The sequence below is a fragment of the Rhea americana genome, unplaced genomic scaffold, assembly GCF_003343005.1.
Source record: "Rhea americana isolate MKP2758 unplaced genomic scaffold, rheAme1 scaffold_15, whole genome shotgun sequence".
NCBI lineage: Eukaryota > Metazoa > Chordata > Aves > Rheiformes > Rheidae > Rhea > Rhea americana.
In genome coordinates this window covers 7,198,479-7,222,003 of record NW_028185594.1, presented here as the reverse complement: position 1 = coordinate 7,222,003, position 23,525 = coordinate 7,198,479, and the positions used below count along the sequence as shown (strand labels likewise).

Sequence of the window (23,525 nt, the reverse complement as noted above, 5' to 3'; positions counted from 1 at the left end):
AAAGATTTTATCACAATTTTAAATTAAAATACTAATGCTAGCAAAAATATGTATCCTATTCTAATTATGTTTATTAGAATAACAAAAACAAAATTTTAGGAGTCACCTATTCTTGGAATTAATTTAATATCTCAGTTAGGTAAATTTGTGCTAATATTGCACATTAGTAATTTTCAGTTGTACCTGTAGCATCTGTCTGTAAGTGGAGTAATAACCAGCCTAGGGGTATTGCCAAGATATTCATATCCATACTTCAATCCAGCATTGATCATTTTTGTTTGCAGATGCCCTTCCTAAGGAACCAGGCATTAATTTTATAAATTAAATAAATAATTAAAAACAAAACAATCAAACAACTATTCCTTAAATTCCTAAATAGGCACAATGTTGTCAGAAACAACTGCATAGCAGACCACTGATTGCTCTGAGACACTAGTTTCAATATGATCCAAGTAAGCAAAAATATTGTCATTTAGTGAATAATAAAGTATCTATACAACAGTAAGACCACACAATTTTTCCATTAACTGTTATCTCACAAAAGATCCTTCTATACTGGTACGTAAAACTTTCTCGTTTAGCTCCCCAGAAAGTAATGGACTTTCTGAAAGGTTTAGCAGAAGTAATCGCAACCCACAGTCGCAGTCATAGTTAGTGACTCTAAYACGGTAATGCGTGGTCTCTCTATATATATACATTTCAATTACAGATGCAATATCTTCTTTATTATAGGAAACTTTCTCCTGATGGATGTAAATATATACTACCTTACCACCATCCTGTAGAAATGTTGTTATTTTGTCAAGAAGTATAACACACAAATAAAATAACATCAAAAAATCAGATTAAAACCTTTAACTAGAAACTTCTTATCACTACAGCATTCTCTATCCTGCAGATTCAAAAAAGCAAAGCACAGTCTTTGAATAAACAAATTTTATCGGTAAACCTCCTGCAGATTCAGCAAATGCAGTAGAAGTCCACAGTAATTAAAAAAAAAAAAGGTAATTTTTAATTAAAATTTGCTTATTTATGTCTATTGGCCATTCTAGTTTGCAACCCACAGAACGACTGGTTAGATGTATTCTCTGATCAGCAAAATTTCTCGTATCAGTGCAACTATTCTGTGTCAGCAAGCAAGCACAAATTGAAAAGCTGTGAATAGAAATTACCTTCTAATAGGATTGAGAGGTATCACTTACCTCCCAGTAGTACCTAAGCTGACTCAACCATTCAAAGTCACTTTCATCTTTGACTTTCTTGCTTACTAGAGATGCAAGAACATCCCTAGCATGAACATCAAGCACAACAAGTGCTCCTAGAGTCACTCGATTCTGCTTAGACAGCTTTCCTCGCACCAAGGTGACAATGTCCTCAATCTGTCTATTATTCTGTTCCAGAAAATCCTCTAGTGCCTGGGAAAATGTTAAAAAGTTAGAAAGTTGCATTTCTAATCTGAAAATATATGTTAAAATATGTATTTTTTAATATTACCGTTATTTCTTTGTATTAAAGTGTTCCTTCTCACTATAATAATAGTAAAATGTCCTTCCCTCACTGGCAGTCTCAAAGAGATTTTTTTTTTTTTTTACTTTAACAGAATCCTATTTGAACACCTATGATACATATCTGGAAACAAAAAGTATATGCTATTTTCTTCTGGGAAGAAAAGAAACAGTCCATATCTTTTTATATATTTCAAATTAAGAATATGAAAACACCACAAGTATTGTAAAGATCTACTTATATTACATGTAGGACACTATCATGCTAAAAGAACACCTTTATGTCCTACTACAGTTATAAACAGTAACACATTTGTAATTCAAACAAGTTAACAAGGAAATGTAATTTCTTGCAATTTTTCAGTTTGTTGACTTCTGGTAATAGTTTGTTTTCAGTTAGTTAAATTGTTTCTCCCGTGTGATAACTGATAGCTTCTTTTACACTAATAAGTCACTGGTAAACAGAAGATACCCAATTTGAAAAAAATCACTTGGATCACGACAGTACTTAGATGTACTTCAGTAAGTGCCTTATTGAACTGCAATTAAAAAAAAAAAGAGAGAGAGAGACTCCAGTTCTCCAGTTCCTGGAGTGTGCCAGTTAAAAATATCTTTTGTGCTCAAATGCAGACTCTTTTAGGAAGGAATATCCACTGGAGGTCCGCATTAGCCTTGAATGTTCTCTATCTTTATAAAAAGGGTAAGACTGGTCCAAACACTATCCTGTTACTGCTTTTCTGCAGAACTCCAAAATTAAATGCTGAAGTGAAATAGGACAAACCGCACAATGTATGTATGAAAACACACGAGCAGCACTAGTTACTCTAGTACAAGAGCACTATGACACTAGTACAAGAGGGTACATCCTTCAAGACCCTGCCCACCTGTACTCTAGTCCGGATAACTAACAAGTAGCGATCTAATTTAAGGAGGCACAAACTTAGGGTCTCAGGTAGCAGCAAAACTCTGCCAAAAAGAAGCATTCAGTCTTGGGATTCCTTAAATGAATCTATGCTTTGAAGAAGTGCTCCAGGCATTTATAAAAGAACCTTGCTAAGATTCCCAGTCCCCTGACAGAATAAATGCTGATGTGAGCTGGGAATCCTAACAAGCATCCTAAGTCCTATAACAACTTAATACCTGGTTAGATAGCCTTAGGCTTAAACTAGCAGTCCCATCATTCTCTCTGGAAACATCATGAATCACTCTGGAAAGGCTCCAAAATTCTCAGTATTTTGTAACTCAAAGACTACCATAGAACATATGCATTTGTGATATTTCACATAACTCTCCACTTCTTAGAAGAATATTTATGAGAACACAGTTGGCAAATTAACTTAGACAGAAATCACACAATGACTTCAGAAAATATATTCTTTGTATGTTTGAAAGAAGTTTAAACAGGAAGAAAAACTATGTAATGGATTAAGATCATAGAAATACGTAAGAAATTACACGAAATCATGAAAGGGACTATGATAACAGACAGAAAAGCAAGTCATGCTCCTTAATTAGTAGAAAGAGCATTAAACATGAGCAAATTCTGCAAATATGAGGAAGACAAAAGTTCTCTCTTTTAACTGACTGCATATATTCCTACTCATATTGTGAATAGCATTCTGTTTTTAATGGTGAGGAACACAGATTTAAGTCTTGGTGAGCTGCCCAATGGACAGAGTATGGAACTGTCCAATAATTTTTTGTTAATAATTTATTTTCTGAGTCATCAAAAATGCATGCAACTCCTTTGGGATTCACTTTTTATTGCTGAAGACTTAAGATCTTTCAAGTCACCAATATAGCAGTAGAAAGTAGTAGAAATACATCAACTGTTAGCATGAAAGTAACCAAATGTATTCATTTAATGTTAAGATAATTTTACACCTAACAGAAAATAAAAAAAAAAAACAATTTAGCAGATTTCCAAGGTAAATTAAAATATGAGAGAAGTCTCAGTTTAGTACACAGCTTCTCTTCTTCGTACCTATGGGTAAGTCACAAACAGTGAAATACAGGATGGCATACAGAGGAATTAAAATTGTATCAGAATAAGACAGAAAAGAGAAGAAGTAAATAACTATGTGGGAATTAACTTAGTAGTATGTTCATACCAAAGCTTATTTCTACAGAGGAATGGATTCTGTTTGTTCAGAGAAAAATTCTTCTAAGATTGTTTCAGTTTTTTCTCTCTATCTTGCTGTTTCTCCTCAGATATCCTGACATTGATAACCTTCAACAGATTATTATAATTTGCATTTTTTTAAAGCCCTCTCTCAGCTCATTATTTCTCAGACATTAAGTTTGGACATTCATCTGCTTAGAATGACCTATTTTTGAGTACATCAAAAGAAAAAAAGAGTTTAAAAGCAGATCAGCTGCTACGGTATTGCATCAAAAAACAAAATCCTAAATATCTCACTCCGATCAGAGTTAAAAACCCACTTGCTCATACTCAGTAAACAAGTAAAAACCTAGGATCTCAGTTGTGGCACAGAGTACGCCCTCAGCTCCTATGTCAGTAATATTCTTTGGTAGTATCCTCCTGACTGTATGACTATTTCACTCAGAGTATACTTGGTCCACAAGACAGTTTTCAAAATTCAGGAAATGTCTTTGTTTTTATACAACATCTTAATTTATTATTGGGTTTTAATGAGAAATTTTCATCTTTTATTTATGTACAACAGTTATCCGTTGGAAACAAYGAACTCAAAAATGCATGAAAGGGAGCATGTGTGTGTATGCATGTGCATTTATGTGTGAATACATATTCTATGAGCTACTTAAACGATACTGCTTCCTGTCCTGAAAAACTCTGAAGAGCTTTTTTTTTTAATTACTTTTGTTGGTGTGCACTGAGTGGTACTGCCTTTGCTGTTAAGAAGAAGGTAAGATGGTGCTTATTCTATCCAAAACAAAGCTGCTGCTTCATGGAGAATGCAGTCTTTCTGGGCTCTGATGGAGTCACTGATTTTCTGCAATGTTATGTTCTAATATGAGAGAGGGAAATAGTTAAGCAGAGAGATATTTGAAGCCTGTAAGCCTGGATGTTCTATCTGGTGAGAGTTTGTGGCAGATCATCAGAAGATGCAAAACCCTTTCCATTCAGAAGGCTTTTTTTTAAAAAAAAAAAAAAAAGTAGGTCAGACGTACAGCTACTCAGAACATCCACTATTACCAGGAGCCATTGCTCCTACTCCCTACCTGTGAATAAGCAGCAAATGTTACAAAATCTGAAAATACTACTCTTTATATAGATCACAGATCAGGTTTAACTTTGTGTTTGCTCAGATATATCTGAACAGGGAGAATCCAAAACCATAATACTGTAGAAATTCTTCCAGTTGATACCATCTCATTGCAAAAAATTGGAACCAAGAGAAGAGAAAGTAACATGAAGTATCAAAGTCATAGCTTTATTTATAGCTACAAAAAACTTGATGACCCTTTCTGTCCCAGCATCAGAGAATAAAAATCTGGTCGCCTCATCTGACGACACACATCCTGTAACTATTCCGGAACACCTCCAAATACAGCAGGTAGGCAGCAGAACATTATGCCTTAGTGATGACAGAAAAATATTACAAGGCACATACCCTGAACCTTAAATTCAATGTATTTCAATGTGCCTTTCTTCCCATTAGATCTACTAATGAGCTTGTAGATCATTAGTTCTGTACCAATCTGCATGTATATTCGTTACTTGACAAGTGTCACGATGGTACCTATCTTCTTTACTAGTCCTAGGCCATCTTTATAAAAAGCATTAAACATTAATGTATGTAGGCTGAACTTTTGAATGAGAGACAGACAAGTGATGCCAATTCACACCACCCAAGTATGCCACTATACTGTTCACACAAAAACATGTACTGTACATATTCAGCTACATAGAATACATTCTGACACAGTGCTGAAACATGATTGCCTAAAGCCAAAAGGAAATACTAACTTCAAAGTCCTCAAGAACCACAGTTCAGATACTCAGAAGATTATCTATTATATTGAACAGCAACCCATCCAAAAAGGATACTACCAAAGGCCTGATATACCACTACATGATACCAATTTTACATAGTTTAAATTACTATGCCCTTTAAAATGTTCTTACCGTTTGGCCATTTCTAATAGACATCTGTACCTGCATTGTCCAGAAAGTTTGGGATACACAAAGAACTGTTTGTCCAGGCCACTCTCTTACCCAATTAACACGTGGAGTTTTAGGGTAAGCTTCAATTGCATCCCCAATGACCTAGACAAGAGAAAAGCATACTATAATTACATGTGAAAACAGATAATGTTCAGCTCTAGAATTAATTTAGATCGGGTTTTAATCCTGAGAATCAAAGATTAATCAGGGTCAAGATTCAGACTCAAATTTAATTCTGTAACACTGAAATACTGCAAGTAAATGTCTCAAAGCTCAAAAAAAAAAAAAAAAAAGTTGTAATACGAACCAACTGATCATACAAAACTTCTGAGAACTAATTTCACAGCACATTCTATTACGATTGTTGCCACCAGAAATGTCAAGTTTTCTAGCCACAACTACAATGAAATTAGAAAACAAGTATGGTTTTAATTGGAAGTGATATCCAAAATTCATAAGGCTTTTTTTCATTCAGTCATTCTAGTAAAATCTCAGAGCTTTTAAGTTTGCAGATATTATTTACACTTATGTCTAACTTTATTTGCTAACAATAGAATGATGAAGCTGGTTCTAGCATCACTCAAGGGTAATCCCAATGAAATAAAAATTTGTAATGGAATCCACACCACTGCAATCAGTCTACATGAACAGAATTTTTTATTATCAACTCTTTAATAAATTTAGATGCTTCTTCAGAGAGCTAATGTAAATCACCTGAATGAAAATCTGCCATATGTTTTGCAGTTCCAAGCCACTCTGTAATTAACAAAATCTATATGCATAAAGCCATCAATAAAAAAAGATACATCCATGAGTAACAAAAATGTGTCTGTATCAATGTTAAAACTATGAAAAGTTTAGCTATTTTAGAACTTAATAACAGTATTATAGTCAAGGGTAAATGCAGACGAACAGTGCTTACCCTTTTTTTATTTATGCAGGACAGTTTGCCATTGCATTATATGCAAGTAGCTTAGGTTATTCAATTTCTTACATACTACTTTATCATTATCACAGCTAAAATGTTGTACTTTAAGACTGTATCAGGGAAAGTGTGTGCACCTTTGATTACCTCACTTGGCATTGAAAAGAACTAGAAAATAACAGTAGAAATGGTTATAACAGGATGATGAGAGACTGAAAATTAGAACAATACAATCTGAAAAAAGGAATTAAGGGTCTTAATTAAATGTAGTCATAATTAAGAAGGATATTAAAGACCTGGAAAATCTTTCAATTTAATCTTATCTATTAATACAAGAATCATGGGAAAACCAATCAAGATAAGAACTGGTATTTTTAGAATTAATGAAAGAAATTCCTCTTTATAGAGATATTAGTTAGCATAGGGAAAGACAAGCAGCACAAACAGTGACYACGAACTATATAAAATAGGTTGTATAATTCACTGAGCAAAGGCATCAGTAAAATGCAAGCAACCAAAATAATAAGAAGAACCGTATTTCAGTACTTAAAGACATATAAAAAATAGTATGAATATCGAAAAAGAGTCTTAAGTTTTAAACTGCCTCACACTAGGAATGCACACTAACACTAGAAAGGACTGTTCTGCCTTCAGCTGAAGGTTATACCTACTGACCACTCAGAGCAGCACAGTGATTCAATGCTTCCATTCAAAAGAATAGTTCTTTGATTTTCTCTAGACTACTTTGAACTATAGTCCTGTAAGATCACAATCACTTATCACCTTATAAACGAAAAACTCATTCAGAGGTTGATCTGTTCAGTAAAATAGAAAAAATAAATCTGTTTAGGCATCTTGACTGCTAGTCCAGTTCCTTAATCACAAGATACTCCATCCTGCCCCTTTATTATGTGAGAGACAAAGACAACAGAATGGTACTATTTAATCAAAATTTGAACTGGATTGATATGATTTTAAATTTTTGCATGTCCCTCAATAATAATTCTCATCATATTTTCAACATAAGAAAAAGTCACTTGCACTAACAGAACTCAAGCATTTAAGTATTAAGCAAAACTGAGAATCATGGATATCTTAAAATAATACGAAATGGCTTCATCTAGTATAAATTGTATCTTTTTGCCTTGTAAAAAGATAAAACAAAATTAGAGAAAATGAAAACTCTGAGAACTGAGAAGGTTTCTATTTAAAGCAGCAGCGTGTATTTTTAATAAAGTCCTTCTTGGACTCATTCCATGGAGAAAGATTCTGCTCTCCACTGACTACAAAGGTAACATAAACTCCTAATTTAGGTACTTGTACACTCAATAATCAATGTAAAAATACATGATAACAATAGTGTCTGACTGATGAAAAATACTTTTTAATTCTTGCTTAACTTTAAGCATGGGTTTTGACAGGCTTGAACTGTTACATCTTCTCATATCTGAATAAAAAATAGTTGGATTTATGTTTGACATACTAGGCAATGAAATTTCTGCAATGAGGTACTTTGTTTCTTTAACAACTATACATCTATCATCTATTGATTGTTTTTGTCATGCTTCAGTGCAAACAGAAAAATAAAGAGATTAGGACATGTTACCTTGTGGATAGAATTCAGCATAGCTGCCTCTAGTTCAACCAGCCATTTTTCAACTTGACCTCTAGCTTTAGATGTTGAGATTGTCTCTGTGAGTTCCACAGTCTCTCCTTCACTGCTTTTAATGTGTGTAATATCTAATACATCAGTAAATTCCACTCTTGCAATTCCTTCAAAACATTTCTTCAAGTGAGGTTGTACTCTAGAAAATAAAACAGCTTCTGACAAGGTTTTCTTGTCAATACTACAAAAGAACCTCTAAGTGTTTTTATTTTAATTTACTTCTGAAGAACTTACAAAAAGATCATTTTTAGTTTGTTTAAAAAAAGTTCACTCTAAGCAATAATTCTTGAGTACTGCCTCTGCAAGATGCCTACTTTTTTTTTTTTTTTTGAAGATCAATTTAAACATGTAAAATATTACTTATGGTTGCCATAATGTATAAGCTGCTAAGGTTTAAAATATCCTTTGTTCAACTGCTAACCTACCTACAATATATAAAATCCCTTATTTATGCCTTGCCAACAAACCATAATAAACTTCAAGGAATCTGAGCAAAGCAACCAAGTACAACTGTAACAAATGGTCTTNAAAAAAAAAAAAAAAAAAAAAAAAAAAAAAAAAAAAAAAAAAAGTTTTTTTCCTCACAAGATCTCTGGTCCTATTCATATTGCACTGAATGGAAATTTCTCTATGACTGAGATAGCCATTTTATTATTCATTTTCAGTTTTGTTCCTGCATGACCCTGCACTGCATTCACTGCACATACTGAGATCTGCATACTGCAAACCAAACCCCAGTTCTTCTGCTCATGGTGAAAGCTATCTTGCTTAATAAGATTGCTTCTGCAGAAATCTTCATAGAGTTAATTCTGCTCAGTAGAAGAAAAACATCTGTAGCCTAGCTCCAAATGAGGCTAACAAGTAGAATTCCAGAAAAAGTGAAAATACTGAAAAAAAAAATTTTTTTGGAATACTTTTACTAGGACTGCACCTGGAAACTAAAAACCCCACTTCAGTCAGCAGTACACAGATCACACCTGAACTTCAGTTTTCCATTGGTAATAATCAAATATTTAAATTTCACCATGAATTAGTATTTGGACTTATAATTTTCCTGAAAAATTACTGTATGAAAAGTTTACTAGTCTAGAAAACTAAGCCAAAATTAATTACTCATATTAAAAATTACTCCGCATTCACCTTTCATAAAATCTAAACTGGTACATACTTTAAACTGTAAGTGTGAGTGAATTAAAAGAGAGTTCTGGGCTTAGAGAAACAATATGRCACGCCTACTTGCATGCACCACGARCCACAAATATATCTATCAAGTATTACTGTACCGAGTAGGATCTTTGGTCTCTGAAAGAATCTCAAGGAGTTCATCATTAGATAAAAAAAAGAATCTGGGGAAAAAAAGGCGCTTCTTCTCTAGGTATTCATTAAGTCCCTTGAGAATTAGCTCCAGAAATTCATTGCACTTTCTCAGTTTTTCCAACATCTTGTCTATTATTACTACCGCCAGCACATGTTTGTCCTGAAAAAGAAATTAATTCAGATAAAAATACTAAAACCTTCCCAAGTAATTCACTACAAGACAGTGCAGGAGAACTCCTGAGCAAAATTAATTTTTATTTCAAATTTTGCTTTACTCAAAGCATTTCCAGGGTACAACTCTCAAATCTTCTTAATTGCCTGCCTTCGCTGAAAAAGTAGTTAGGCAGTTGGCATTAAGTAAATTTTTCAAATATCTACTACTATTTTGAAAATAATTTTCAAAACATAGGATTAATTCATCAAATGGCATAACTCTTACCATTCTGTTGCAGCAATATCAGTTTACAATGGCTATGCAATTGGGCTATATAATCAAAATGCACAATCAAAAAAATTTTATGGATTTTAAGAAGTGTACAATTATGACACTCAATCTAAGAGGTAATCAACTGTCAGAGATCAATGCATAAAAATGATCTTTCCTTCCATAAAAAATATGTAGATATATACACAAGATTAGGAGTTTTGAGATAGGAAAGCTGCATATAGGCAACACCGATATTGTCTGTAAAGCATCAATACTAAACTGGATTAGTCATGTGATCTAAAAAAACGGCATTTTTGGATCCTAATACGTTTAATAACTAAATATAAATTTATTTTTTTTGCTAGCAAAAAATGAAAAGTTAACTTCATTTCAAAAAATCACATTTTTCTTTATTTTTACAATAGCACCTGAATAACACCTGTCAAGATATACTATAGGATGAACACTTTTAAAAAAAATTTATACACTGTGTAGATGACAAAATGTATATCTTATTAGTATTGATTTCCAAATTAATCTCTTAAAAGAAATGAATATAAATGTTTAGAACAGCTACTGCATTAAATGAAAGGTACCTGATTAATACAACTATAAAAAAAAGGTTTTGGAAAAGAACTGAAGATTGTCAAGCTTCTTAAAAGAAATATGCAGGTGTATGAACATCAAGTATTTAGCATTTAATAGGCCTTATAACCAATTTATACTATAATAATCACTACATATTTTAATCTGGCTTTTGAGAGTAAAATGAGAGACATATGGAAAAGCAGGAAATTTTGCAGATTTGTTGCTGAGAAAAATCAAACCAAGCAAATGGTTTTATTCAGCTCCAGCCTGAGATCGGGTTTATCTGTGACTGAACTTACTGTAGTTCAGTTCTAGTTCAGGCCCATGCCAGTATATTAACTGAATTATTAATCCTGAACTGGTTCAAATTCACTGAGGCTGGAATATGCAACATCGTAAAATTACATAGAGAGCTGCCAGGGCAGTGGGCAGTGATTAACCCTCATCTCCTGTTCCCCTTCTCAAAGTCTGGGAACATGCTGCCACAGGTTCTCTTTCAACACCCAAATCAGACCAGACTGCATTTGCCAGGAATTTGAGTGGGGCTAGAAGAGTGACCGAGAGAAGGAAATAGGTGCTAACCAGAAAAGCTATTCATTCCTTAGAGCCCCCCTGCTCTGCCCAGTGAGTCTGCACCTGTAAACACACAGCACAGACAGACATAACTCATATTCTGCATCAAAGAAAAAAGACAGAAGTAAAGCATATGTCTAAAGAATTAGAAATGCCGGACTGCTGGGGAAAATTTCAGACTAATTATCTACTGAGGCCCTATAACAGATGACAGCAACAACCAGGAATTCTTCAGCAATGTCAGAGCCCATAACAAATGCAGAAAGTCCCACTGTGAAAAGTCCCTGAGAGGGTTTACAGAACAGTACAGCATAGTATCACAAGGCAGAAGCACTGACGACTCATGTTGCAAGAGGCAGATGAGGGGAGAGAGGTTAAACTGCTGTGCAGAGCCCAAAAGGTGCAAAGAATACCTGTGAGAAACAGACCCCTCACAGGATGAGGATCTAGGTCTGAGCCAGTGACCTGACCTCTGCTCAGCTCTAGTTCATAGAATTCAATATGAAATCCCAACTGCAGGTTCAGTTCAAAAACTTGTAACGCTTTGAAATGATTTACAGTGCACATTCAGCTTTGGTTCTGTTTCCTCTCATAATACACATACACTTTCAATCTTCTGACAAAACCCAGAAGTGTATGCTTATCTAATTGATCTTCATTGGGCCACACCTGTCTAATACCATAATTATAGTATTCTTTTGTACCTAGTATACCTGTACCTTCTATTACTTGCTCCTTGAATCATATCAAACCAGAGCAAATTTAATTAAATAATGACTTACACTTTTCATCTAGAAATAATTAAGCCATAAACATCAAATACAGTTAGTAACTGGTTTTATAAAACAGTTTCTAATACACAATTACATAACTATACACAGTCAGAGTTTTTGTTCTATTTCTTAGCATGCTGATCATCATCAAATAATTTAAGTGCAACTGATCGAGCAATTCAAAACTGTGTTGCCAATTTTATAAATATTTCCTGCTTATGCTTTTTCTTTCATATGAAAAAGAGATAAGAAAAAAATAGTATTTTCTATTTCAGCATAGATTTCCTATCTATAGCTCTGCTAAGGCAAAGAGATGAAAGTGTAGGCCATCATTTTTAGTCATTCAAAAGAGTGTCACTCATTTTATCCATTAAAGGAAAAAAAAATGTATCAGGAAAATAGTGTGAATCAAGTGTATGACAAAAATTTAAAATAGCCTGTTAAAACAGGCTGACCATCATTAATTCTAGTTTCCTTACATCATTTTTAATATCTCATATGTCACAGTCTTGGATGTCTTTTTCTTGGATTTAATCTTTACTTTCTTCCCCATAGAAATATAAATGCATTCTATATTTTTTAATGAAAAGCAGAAATTAAATCAAATTGTAATCCTCATTAGTATGCACTGCTTTAATTAGATATTTAAAACGAATAATATATGATCATTTAAGTTTCTGGTGAAAAATAAAGCAAATAGAGGAAAGCATTTTGATTCCTCCCACAGCAATTTTATAATACAATGGCATATAAATGCAAAAAAGCATGAGCAGACTCAAGGCAGTATTGTGATTTAAGAAAGACCATCCACACTGATTGGGGAAGAACACATTCTAAACTATAAAATTCAGACATTGATTTTATAGAAAAAGAGTGCCATCTTCTGGAAAATAATTCTTAGTTGTTAATCCAAAATAAATTTTAGATTGTTACTACACTATACTATTCTAGTATTTACACTTTCCTGTACAAACAAAAGATGGCTCTGTTTTTCCATGGGTGATTAGATATACCACACTCACAAATAATTCGTATTTGATTAGCAACATAAATTTGAATTATAAGATTTAACTAAAATAGATCACTGAGCAGGTATATTTTTGGAAATATAATTCAAAAAAATTCTCAAGTTCACATTAGCTCAATAGGATACTTTTCTGATTTTCTTCTAAAAAACAAAATTATTTTTAAAAGATAAAACAGAATTGCTAGGAAATGAGGTAAATGCTTCCTTTTATAAATTACACTTCTTTGGAATTCATATACTAAGAACACATCCACAACCTGAGAAGAGCTCAGACTAAACACTTTTGGCCGAGTGAAGATTTTAGCATTTCTCCTAATGACATAATGGATCTCAAAGTCCTGCAAAGGCTTGAGCCAGAAGAAAACAAACTTCATTTTCTCCTCCAGATAATGACCTTATATCCCCATATAGAATACAGCGGACCTCACAAATCTTCATGAGTCTACAGAACAGCTTAGTAAACCCAGTTAAAAAACAAAAGAAAACAAAAAGCCTACTAGAAAAGTTCTTGATATTAGGGAACCGATTCAGAGTAAATGCAATTCTCCCTAATCATTACTGGAATTACCTAACAGGTTAATAGAATTACTAGGCAACTGGCTCTGTCCCTGAGGAATAGGGTTTGCAAAATACACATTTACCCCATTGATCAGATGACTGCTAAAGAAACGGCTGTGCCAGTTTCAGATGTTACATCTTCCCCAAATAGTACCACCTCTTTGCTAGAAGCCACTGCCTTCTCAGCAAAGTCAGCAGAACAGATTGTATGAATGTACAGACTGTATGCACATACAATTGGCAAATGCAATCAGTCTAACCAAGATCAGAAAAAGTCAAAATGCCAACGCAAAGAGCATTTGCACAGTCTCATCAACTGATCCTAACTGTTAAGTTCCAGAAAAGGTCAAATAACAAGCAAATCTGTGAGAGAGTACTATCTTGAACTGCCAGACATGTGATTGCATCTGACAACTGCTTTTATGTATGGATTTATAGTAGATGAGAATAGTGTTTATGAAGCAAGTTAAACAGCTACAATTTGAAGTTACAGAAGTGCTGCTGCCATTCAATAGGCAAATAAATAGCTTTTTTTTCAAAAGGAACCACCAGTGTAAAATTTCATTCACTCATCTACGAATCGCATGCAAGTTGACCTATAGTGCCAGGATCACTTTTGCTATGTTACTTCATTTTATATGCTGCTTAATTTTACTCATCAGTACGGCACATGGACTAAGAGAAGAGACTGAGAGAGCTTGGCTTGTCTAGCTTGGTATAGAGGAAGTTAAAAGCAGAATCTAACTGCAGCCAGCAACTACTTGCAGGGCAGTTAGAAAAATAATATTAGTGACAAATGGGCAACAGGTACAAATCTTTGCTTGCAAGGTTCAGCTTGGACATTAGGAAGCTAGTGCAGCACTGGAGCAGGTTGTCTATGGAGGCAATCTCCAAGGAATCTCTATTCTTAGAGGTTTTCAAAATTTGCCTAAACAAGGACATGGTTGACCTAATCTAGTGCTGGCAATAGTTCTGCTTGAGCAGGAAGCTGGACTAGTTGAACCAGAGGTCCCTCCCAACTCCCTCCAGCCAACACTCCTATGATACTATGTGAAACAGTTCTGCAAAGCATTTTTTAAAGAATCTAAGAAAGGGCCACAATGAAACAGATAACCACATTGTAAGAAACAATTTTTTGGTATATACTACAAATCCTTTCCATATGCTTAGGACAGTGGTACTTACCTGCAAAACTGATTTCATTAAGTCTTTCCATGTTTTATCCACAGTAGTGAATCGTCTACTCTCCTCAGGCATCTGAGCCATGATGTCAGGAGAACTGAAAATTGGCTCCAAATAAAGCCAAGTAGCCTGAACTTTCAGCCATTCATCCAGGATCTCCTGTACCAACATCAGCTTTCCTTCCCATTCCCTATAAAATACCATTAGCTCAGAAGCATGATTTGATGTTTCTGGTAAAACATTTCTCTCAGACTATCGAGATCTTTTTGGAAAATTACATATTGAACAGCAAGAACAACAGATATAAATTTTAAGCAGAATTCATATTCAGCACATTCAGCAGAGTATCACATTCACCTAGCTTGATTTTCTGCATAACAAAATCCACACTCATTTCTATAACCAGATCATCAGTTTGTATTTGGAATATATTTTTGGTAAATTGATTGCAGAATTTCATAAAATAGGCTAATCTAATAAACAGTACAGTAGTTCATTTAGCTCAGTTGGTTAGAGCATAGTGCTGCTAATGCCAAGGTTGTGGGTTCAATCCCCATATGGGCTATGCTGGGGGTTGGACTAGATGATCTCCAGAGGTCCCTTACAATCTTACCACTCTATGAGTCTACGAACCAGTGAATAAAAGTAGCGCTTTGGCATGTAGTAATACCTATGGATAGATTCACTTCTGTTGACTGTGTAATCTGATTTCTAGCATACACTAAAGCACAGGTTAACATATCTAACTGTTTGCTTGGTAAGTAAGGCTGAGAGATTAAAATAAAGCTAGGAAAGTAGCCTGAACTATCAAATCAAAACTATGTAGACATTCTCCCCAAAAGACATTCAGTCTTACTTGAAAGATTTTGAAGTAATAGAACATTTGCCATATTCCTTAGTTTAGTCCCATGGTTACTTTAAATCACTATTTAAAGAATCAAATCTTATTTTTGACTTCAAAATGCAAATGTGGATGTTGAACACACTTGTCTGACAATTTAGAAGGTCCTTCAATATAACTGTACTGCAGTGTGGTTTCACATTATAATTCAATACTTATTCGGTTATTCCTTTGGATAGCCAAAAATTCAACATTTTTAGTCTATTACTTTTTATGAACGTCCTCAATTTTTCAGCATCCTTTTTAAAGTATTCACACCATCATTTCATGTAACATTTCACTATCTCATTAATACCACATACAGATACAGTATTAGCAGTTCTCTAATTTCCTTGGTATTCCTAATTATCCAACACAAGCAATTTGCAAAAATTAATACAAAAATAAAACGCTATTTGTAATCCTGTAACAGTTACATACAATTTTCCTTCACGTATAAAAACACCGAGTATAATATTCTGCAATTCTCATATGACAGGATAGTGAAAATGGAAATATTATTAAAAATACATGCTGCTAAAATATATACTGTATAAAAGAACTATGACAATAATTTTCTCAAAAGGACACCCATACATGGGTAGAACTGAGTTCTGTAAAACGATATGTGTGAAAACATACCTATCTTCTTCCTTTATTCCTTTATCTGGCACAGATTCCAAGCAACAAACAACTTTGCTTGGATGTACAATCTCCTCTATCTAAAGTCCCTCTTTCATCTTTTTGGTGGTACAGGTACACAATCTCTGGTGATTTTGCTTCTACCAAGAGTTAGAGAAAAATGCAGCTTTCCAAGGGGAAAGTTAGCTGAGTGAGTTAATTTGCTTATACAAAAAATACACAAAAAATAAAATAATGAATTTTGAATCCTCTCTGGGTTATTGAAAAAGCAAACATTGTGTAATTATCTAGATCTCAAAGATCTAATGCCTATCTTGTACTATTCCAAATACTATCAGCTGCCAGAAAGCTGAGAGGAAATTATCATATGATAATTTCATCTGAGCCTTCTGGTGACTAATAGCATTTGTAATAGCACAGTCTACTCTTTTATAAATATAATTAAAAACAGGCAACAACTACTGTTCTATTTTAATAAGGAAGGAAGTATCATTCAATAATGCAGTAGTAATTACAGAATTAGTATTTAGTGGTATGTATGTGTATATACATTATATATATGTAAGTATGCACTAGTATTTATTGAATATATGGCTGAAATATGAAATAGTATTTTTTCATGTTAATAGCAGCTTTGGTGTACTCATGTAGCAAGATAATTATATCCAAAGTTTAGCTGAAAGATTTTCATGTTCTTCCCTAATATAAATATGTTTAGAGGATTTATGAAGCAAGTAACACACTTATTGAGGAAACAGACCAAATCAATTGAATACCTRTGCTCAAGGATGAAAGTACACAATTTTTAACACGTTAACACTAGGCTTTGGAACTGAATTTTCTGCATTCGGAAAAAACAAAAATCTGTTCTCACTTCCCTGGACTTTGTCTTGTTTTCAATTTCTTCATCTCCCTTAAGCCTAACACTTCTAAGGATTGGAGAGCTTAAATAAATAACCAGTAGCTTTATAATTTAGGTAGAAAATTTAATCTCTGTGCTGTTAGTCCACAGTCTTTCCTTCAATACCACAAACACACACTAAAATAAAGGTAATGTTATGATGCACCTGGTACCTTCAGTTGCAGGTAACATTTCAAAAATGTTTAGCAACCTCTACAGAGCACTAGCACTTCTTCTACCTTTAATTAAAGGTAAAATTCAGATTTACAGAATTAAATGGTGCTTATCTGACATGGACAAAAGCCTGAAACCTTTAAAATGAGATTAATTCACTGCTTAAGCAAAACATTTGAAGGTCCAACACCTTAGATCAAGCAGAAAAAGTAATTTCTTATTTGGTAACATCATTAGTGATTTTTATTAAAAAAATGAATTACCTTATTCTCTTTTCATAATGCTTAATGAATGGAGATCCTCTCATAGTCTGAGTTTTGACAATGTGGTCATCCAGTAACATCTGAATATCATCTACAGATGACAAAATATGGGTTCCTGTTTCTCTATAGGCAAGAACAGAGAACTCCATTTGATCCCATTCAGAAATCATTTTCATTAAAGCTTTCTCCAGTGAATGTTCCTTGCTGGCTGTTTCACTGATGGTCTCAAATTTTTCTAAGAATGGCTCAAGATGCATATTAATATATGACAAGACATTTGAGTCTTCAGAAGGAGACAGCGGGAAACCAGCAATTTTTGACATCTCTTCCCAGTGCCTTTCTTGCAAACCAGGATTGCAAATCACCTGGACCAGAGGAATGTGGTTTTTGAATTCTTCTACTTTTGTTTTAATTTTTGTTGTTATTGATAATGCATTTGGAGAATCATGGAAGACTTTTTCTAGTTTATATAGTCCACGCCAGTAGTTTCCTACATCTGCCTCTACTTCATCTGGATTCACTTTCGTAAATAATCCCTCTGTCCAGTTTTTGTGTTTTCTGTTGAATTCAACAGTCATATCATAGAGACGAAGATATGGAGCAAGAGTATCCTGGACCTTTTTACGCTGAGGGTAGTGAGATACTGGCCATCCAAAGGCCTCTTCTTCTGCATTAAACCGATCAATCTGTTGAGACATAAGTGAAGTGTGAAATACAAACAAAGCTGTCCATGACATCAAGTCCTTGCCATAGGGATTAGGGGTATTTTCCAGTGACTTCAACAGGCTTCAAATTAAATGCAATACTCTGGAGGCTATAACAGACAGGAAGCTATAATAAGCATCACGAAATGTACTTCCAAAAACATCAAAATAAAAGTTTTGTGAAAATCTACATAGGCTTAATACACTCTTCCCTATGTAAAGTGCTGTTGTCGTAACTCAAAACAAGCATAATCTGTATTTATGTGCTCACTAAATTTGCTGCTTATATGGCAAATCAGGTAAAATTACTTCACAGATCAATTATGAATTTTCCACATATCAGGAACTAAGCAATCTGTTAATTTAACGTAATGTTGGTAACATAGGTATTAAGATTATATGATTGGACTAGTTTCAACTATGATCAATACCTTATCAGCAGCAAGATCCAACTTTGCATTTAATGCTTGAGCCTTCTTCAAGTACCTTTTGACTTCCTGAATGTCTCCAAATGTGTACAGTTCTTCAACTTGTTTAGAGTAACTTTCCAGCTCCTCAACAAATCGCTCACAACGTACCTAATTAAACATCAAACAAGTATATCATCATGAAAAAAAATCACAATAAATTAATTTTTCTGTAAAAATAAGTAACAACTACTCTCATTTGCCATTGAAGGACACTTAATACTTACAAAATATCCAAAACTTCCAACATCTTTGAACTTTTTTCATTTTTGCACATCTATTCCATCTAAATTACAGAATTTGCCCTGAATCCTACTGTTACATGCAGCAACTTACTGCAGTGACAGAAGTGACTTTGATTTCTTCTTTGCTGTGTAGGGCAATGGGATACAGTTGGGCACAGAAATTTCTGCTTTCTGTGATGGAGATGGTAGGCTAATAATAGAAAGTTAAATTGAAACGCCAAGTGTAGCACAAATTAAAATAGAATAAAAGATTAGACTAATCAAATGACAGCTATAGTTAAACAGTTTCACAAGAGAAGGGTAATTGTTTCTCTTATTTTAAAGCAACACAGTTCAAGGGAAACTTTTTCCTCATATATAGCACTCCACAAAACACATTACCCATTGAGTATCAGTAGTGATAAGTATCTGGAACAGAATAACAAAGTATACAAAGCAATAACATGTTTCAAGAAAATACAGTCTATGCTGCACTCCAACGAATTACTGATTTTATTATTTATTTTCATTGCAGTAATACTTAACAGCTCCCTTTTGGTACACACTGCATAAACACAGAAACCCGCTTTCTCAAAATATATGATCTCAGACAAAACGATAATAAGACTAAGAAGCACAAAAATGTAAAAAATAAAAATAAACAGACAGCTACACAGGCAGTAACCACACCATATCAATTCTGGTATCAATTTTTAATCTTTTGGAGAGATCATATCAGCTAGATACTAAAAACACTGTACTGTAAAAGCCTAGTAAACACAATGAAAAATTCTAACAGAGATAAAGTATAACAGATTTAAAAATAAATACAAATAAACCAAACACATATTCATGTTATAAAACTGCATTATCTGACATTATCCTAACAGCAAAATCACACTTATAAATTAATGCAGATAATTTTCTTTTGGGGGGTTTTGTAGAACTTGCATTGCCCCCAGTACACTGCCACTGACATCAAAAGGACTGCTCATGTGCATAAACAAAGCCATCCACTAGTGTTTAAAGGATTCAGATTTTAAGATTTCACATACAAACAATTTTTGTCAACATCACTGGAACTTCTGTAGCACAGGGCTTCCAGACTGAGTGCAAAATATGAAACGTGGTTTACACTGGAGAATTCATGGACATGCAAACAGTGAATGAGTAGAAAACAGACAAAAATTAATTAATATTAGGAATAATATAACAACTTGTACTTCTACTTTGAACTTCTTTTTAAAACGTATGGGAAAATAAATTAATAGAGAGTATTCCATTTGATATGATTTTATGTCGTATATGTCACTTAAAATTAGTAACTCAAAAACTTTTTAAAAGTTGTCACAAACCTTAAGACCCTCTTGAAATTGCTCCGTTTTTTCTTCAACTATCTTTTTGTGCTCTTCAAAAATATCTGGCATTCGTGCATACCATTGAAAAACACTATTGTGGAGCCGGATATCAGCTGGTGAGAAATTGACACACTCTATCAAGAAAGCAAGACAGTGTATCGCATCCACTAATTTCTGTTCCAACTCAGGCATATCACATGTTTCTACTTTCTGTATATAGGCCTAGGAAATAAAAATTACAAAAAGAGGAGATACTTTATGTAATTTAATGCCAACATAATGCCTGAAATAGTTAACATTTAATTTTAAAAGTTTATTTTTACTAGGAAGAATAAGTAAGTTCAGAAATATATGATCTGAAAAGGTTTTTATTTGTAATAGCATGGCTATTATGACGGGGCGTGACACCTTAAGCATCTTGCCTTAGCAGACATACTATTATATAAAAATCAAAATAATGCCTGATGCTGTATGTACAAAAACATAAAGCTTTGGACCAACTGAAACCAATCCAGATAGACCTTCTTAAGTGTTACAAGTTCTCTTAATGAGGAAAAGAGCTGTACTAGCAAAAATGTTGGTCAGTTGGACAGGTCAATAATATACCAATGTAAAAACCTCTTTATATCAATCAACTGAAGTTACAGAAAAAATACATATTATATATGATGACACAATGAGGTATCAAACTTTTTAGGTGGGGATAAACTGACCGGTAAATCTGCGCTTCTCCTTTTTTAATGGTAGTTTCTACGCAGCAAAATATACTCATTGCTCTGGATCTAGAGAACATTGGTCTACTAAAAAATATCCAAAATGAAGATTTATGCATCTTTCCAGCAATGAGATGGAAGAACTATTAGAAGGGGTTCAATACTGGCACATTGTTAGATGCTGTACATGAGAACATCTAATTTGCTTTTTGTCCAACATAAAACTACAGCATTTAACATACAGCAGTTTAAAGGGAACATACTTCAACATATATTTCAACTATTTAACATTTTAATTTTCACTTGAAAAAATTACTCCAGTTATATCCTGTGTTCAACTTGACTGCAGCAAAGTTTCAAAGCACTTAGGCCCAAATTCAGACAACCACTCAGGCACTCAATTCATTTTAAGCACACATCTGTGTTCCAAAGATTTAAAATGAAGAACACAGAAGAGAACTTTGCTGAATAGCAGGAGACTCAGACATATGATATGCTTTAAGTGTGTACGTGCTTTCCTGGAGTATATCAAATCAACAGTACACTTTGATTACAGAAGTGGTAACTCTTAAGTGAGGATTTTTAGTTATCAAACTGCAAACTCTACAATTGCTAATTAAAATGATAATTCAACATAGGAAGCAAAGGCAAAATTCACAGAAGTTCCCAATGAGTACAAATGAGTGTTTTCTTGTAAGGGACAAAATAACTTTTAAATTCCCTGCATCTCAGTTTTCAAGTCTTTAACCAGTTTGGGATACTGGGAATGGCTATTTAGTCTTTAACATCAATTAACATTAACTCAATTTTTTGAATTTAATTCAGGAGAGCCAAGAAATATTTAGTGTTTAACTATATTACCTGTACAGCAGCCTGAAGAACAAAGTCTAAATTTAGTTCTAATGACATGTTGCCCATATTACATAAATTGTTAACTTCTTATGCTAGATAGCTGGGGATAAATAAAATTGTGCACTTATTTCAAGCTATTATGTGTGAAATCTCTGCTTCATGAAAATCACTGACAAAGCTGCCAGGTAATGCCTATACTGCTAACTAAAACAGGACCAGGTCAGGGGCTCAGCTGCTGTTGCAGTAATCCATACTGCTTGTTGGTGTGCTTCCCTACATAGTCACAGTCTGCACCAACCAACATTCTCTCCAACAGTGCCATGGCAAGGTTCAAGTGACAGCAAGTTTCAGAGAATGTTTCAAATAGGCAGTCTGGTTCCAACCACGATGTTTTTATGGGAAGGAGAGTTTACATATATGTATAAGAGCCAGGCTGTGATATTCAGCCTCACAGATTAAGAAGATCTGTCCTATTTTATTTGGTAATACAGACACAGCATCAGTGACTTTAAGAGGGCCAGAATCACACCCGTAAAAAAGATGACTTGAAAATACTATTGCTTAAGGACAGAAGAGTGCTACTGGTAGCTACTTCTTGTTTGGAGTCGTTAGAAGAAGAAAGTACCTTAAATTCCATTAGTTCGTGTGTATTTGATGGAGTAGTAAGGGCTTTTTCTGATACTCTCTCAAACTCATCACATAATCTGAAAAACATACAAAATAATTTTTTTTTAATCATCCTTAAACAAATTGCACACATTTACAACAGCAAAGACAAGATTAAACATATGCTTTAGGATTATAAAATTCAACAGTGGAAACAAAATTAAGTACACTTAAGTGCACATTTTCAGTTCGAGAGATACCTCAGACTTATATCTTGATGATCTTTGAACATTTTGGCAATCATTTTTCCACAAATAGTATCAGCTCTCTTTGCCAAAGCACTTATCAGTTCATCACAATGCAGCTCAAACATTCCTAAACGGAGATACTGCAATACAAATTTAACAGTTAGAACATCAAACAGCTTTTATCTTTTCTCTTTCACAACCTTCAGTGGAATGTCAGGGACCTCACCTAGGAATTTAGTCAAATTTTAAAATACGCTTAAAACTTTCCAGTGATGAAGGCAAAGGAAAAAATAAAAGTTAGGAACAACTGTTCTTCCATGTTTGGAATTTCATCTTCATAACACTCTTTCTTCTTTCTCTTTCTATCTTGATAAATATTGCTACTGCCTCATTATAAGAAGGGCAGGTACTCTCTGCACAGAGGCAGCAGCAGCAAATGTTGCCTGGTGAAATTGCAGAGCTTGAGACATATCTAAAAATGCATTAATCTTGTCTTACTTTGATAAACACTACAGGATGTGACATGCCTCAGCATTAAAGGGGGATTTAACTGCCCTGTGAATCTCAGAATCCAATGTTTGACTAGTGGGCAAGCGAGCTTCACTTCCATACACAGGAACGCTCCTGAAGGACAAGCCTGTGCAGGCTAGTTTCTTTAGAATTCAAATTCACATTGAATGCTCTAAGAAAAAAAAAAATTAAGGAAAACCCCTTTAGCCTTCTCAAAAAACAAAAACAAAAAACAAAAAACAAAAAAACCCGCTAGCTGTAGAATTCCTCATAAAATAAAAATAAATAAATA

The 23,525-nt window shown here is 33.9% G+C and overlaps 1 protein-coding gene across 1 annotated transcript in view; it reads right to left on the bottom strand.

Moving 5' to 3' along the window:
* The window catches only part of DNAH7 (dynein axonemal heavy chain 7), a 115,510-nt gene that overhangs the window by 76,550 nt on the left and 15,435 nt on the right, over positions 1-23,525 (bottom strand). Inside the window, exons 13-23 of the mRNA XM_085299497.1 lie at positions 22,736-22,863; positions 22,495-22,573; positions 20,302-20,526; positions 18,687-18,833; positions 17,552-18,237; positions 14,695-14,881; positions 9,530-9,723; positions 8,187-8,385; positions 5,617-5,757; positions 1,203-1,415; positions 184-293 (exon numbers count right to left, since the gene is read on the bottom strand). Of these exons, the coding sequence (XP_085155623.1) occupies positions 184-293; positions 1,203-1,415; positions 5,617-5,757; positions 8,187-8,385; positions 9,530-9,723; positions 14,695-14,881; positions 17,552-18,237; positions 18,687-18,833; positions 20,302-20,526; positions 22,495-22,573; positions 22,736-22,863 (2,309 nt within the window). The remainder of the gene's footprint in view (positions 1-183; positions 294-1,202; positions 1,416-5,616; positions 5,758-8,186; positions 8,386-9,529; positions 9,724-14,694; positions 14,882-17,551; positions 18,238-18,686; positions 18,834-20,301; positions 20,527-22,494; positions 22,574-22,735; positions 22,864-23,525) is intronic.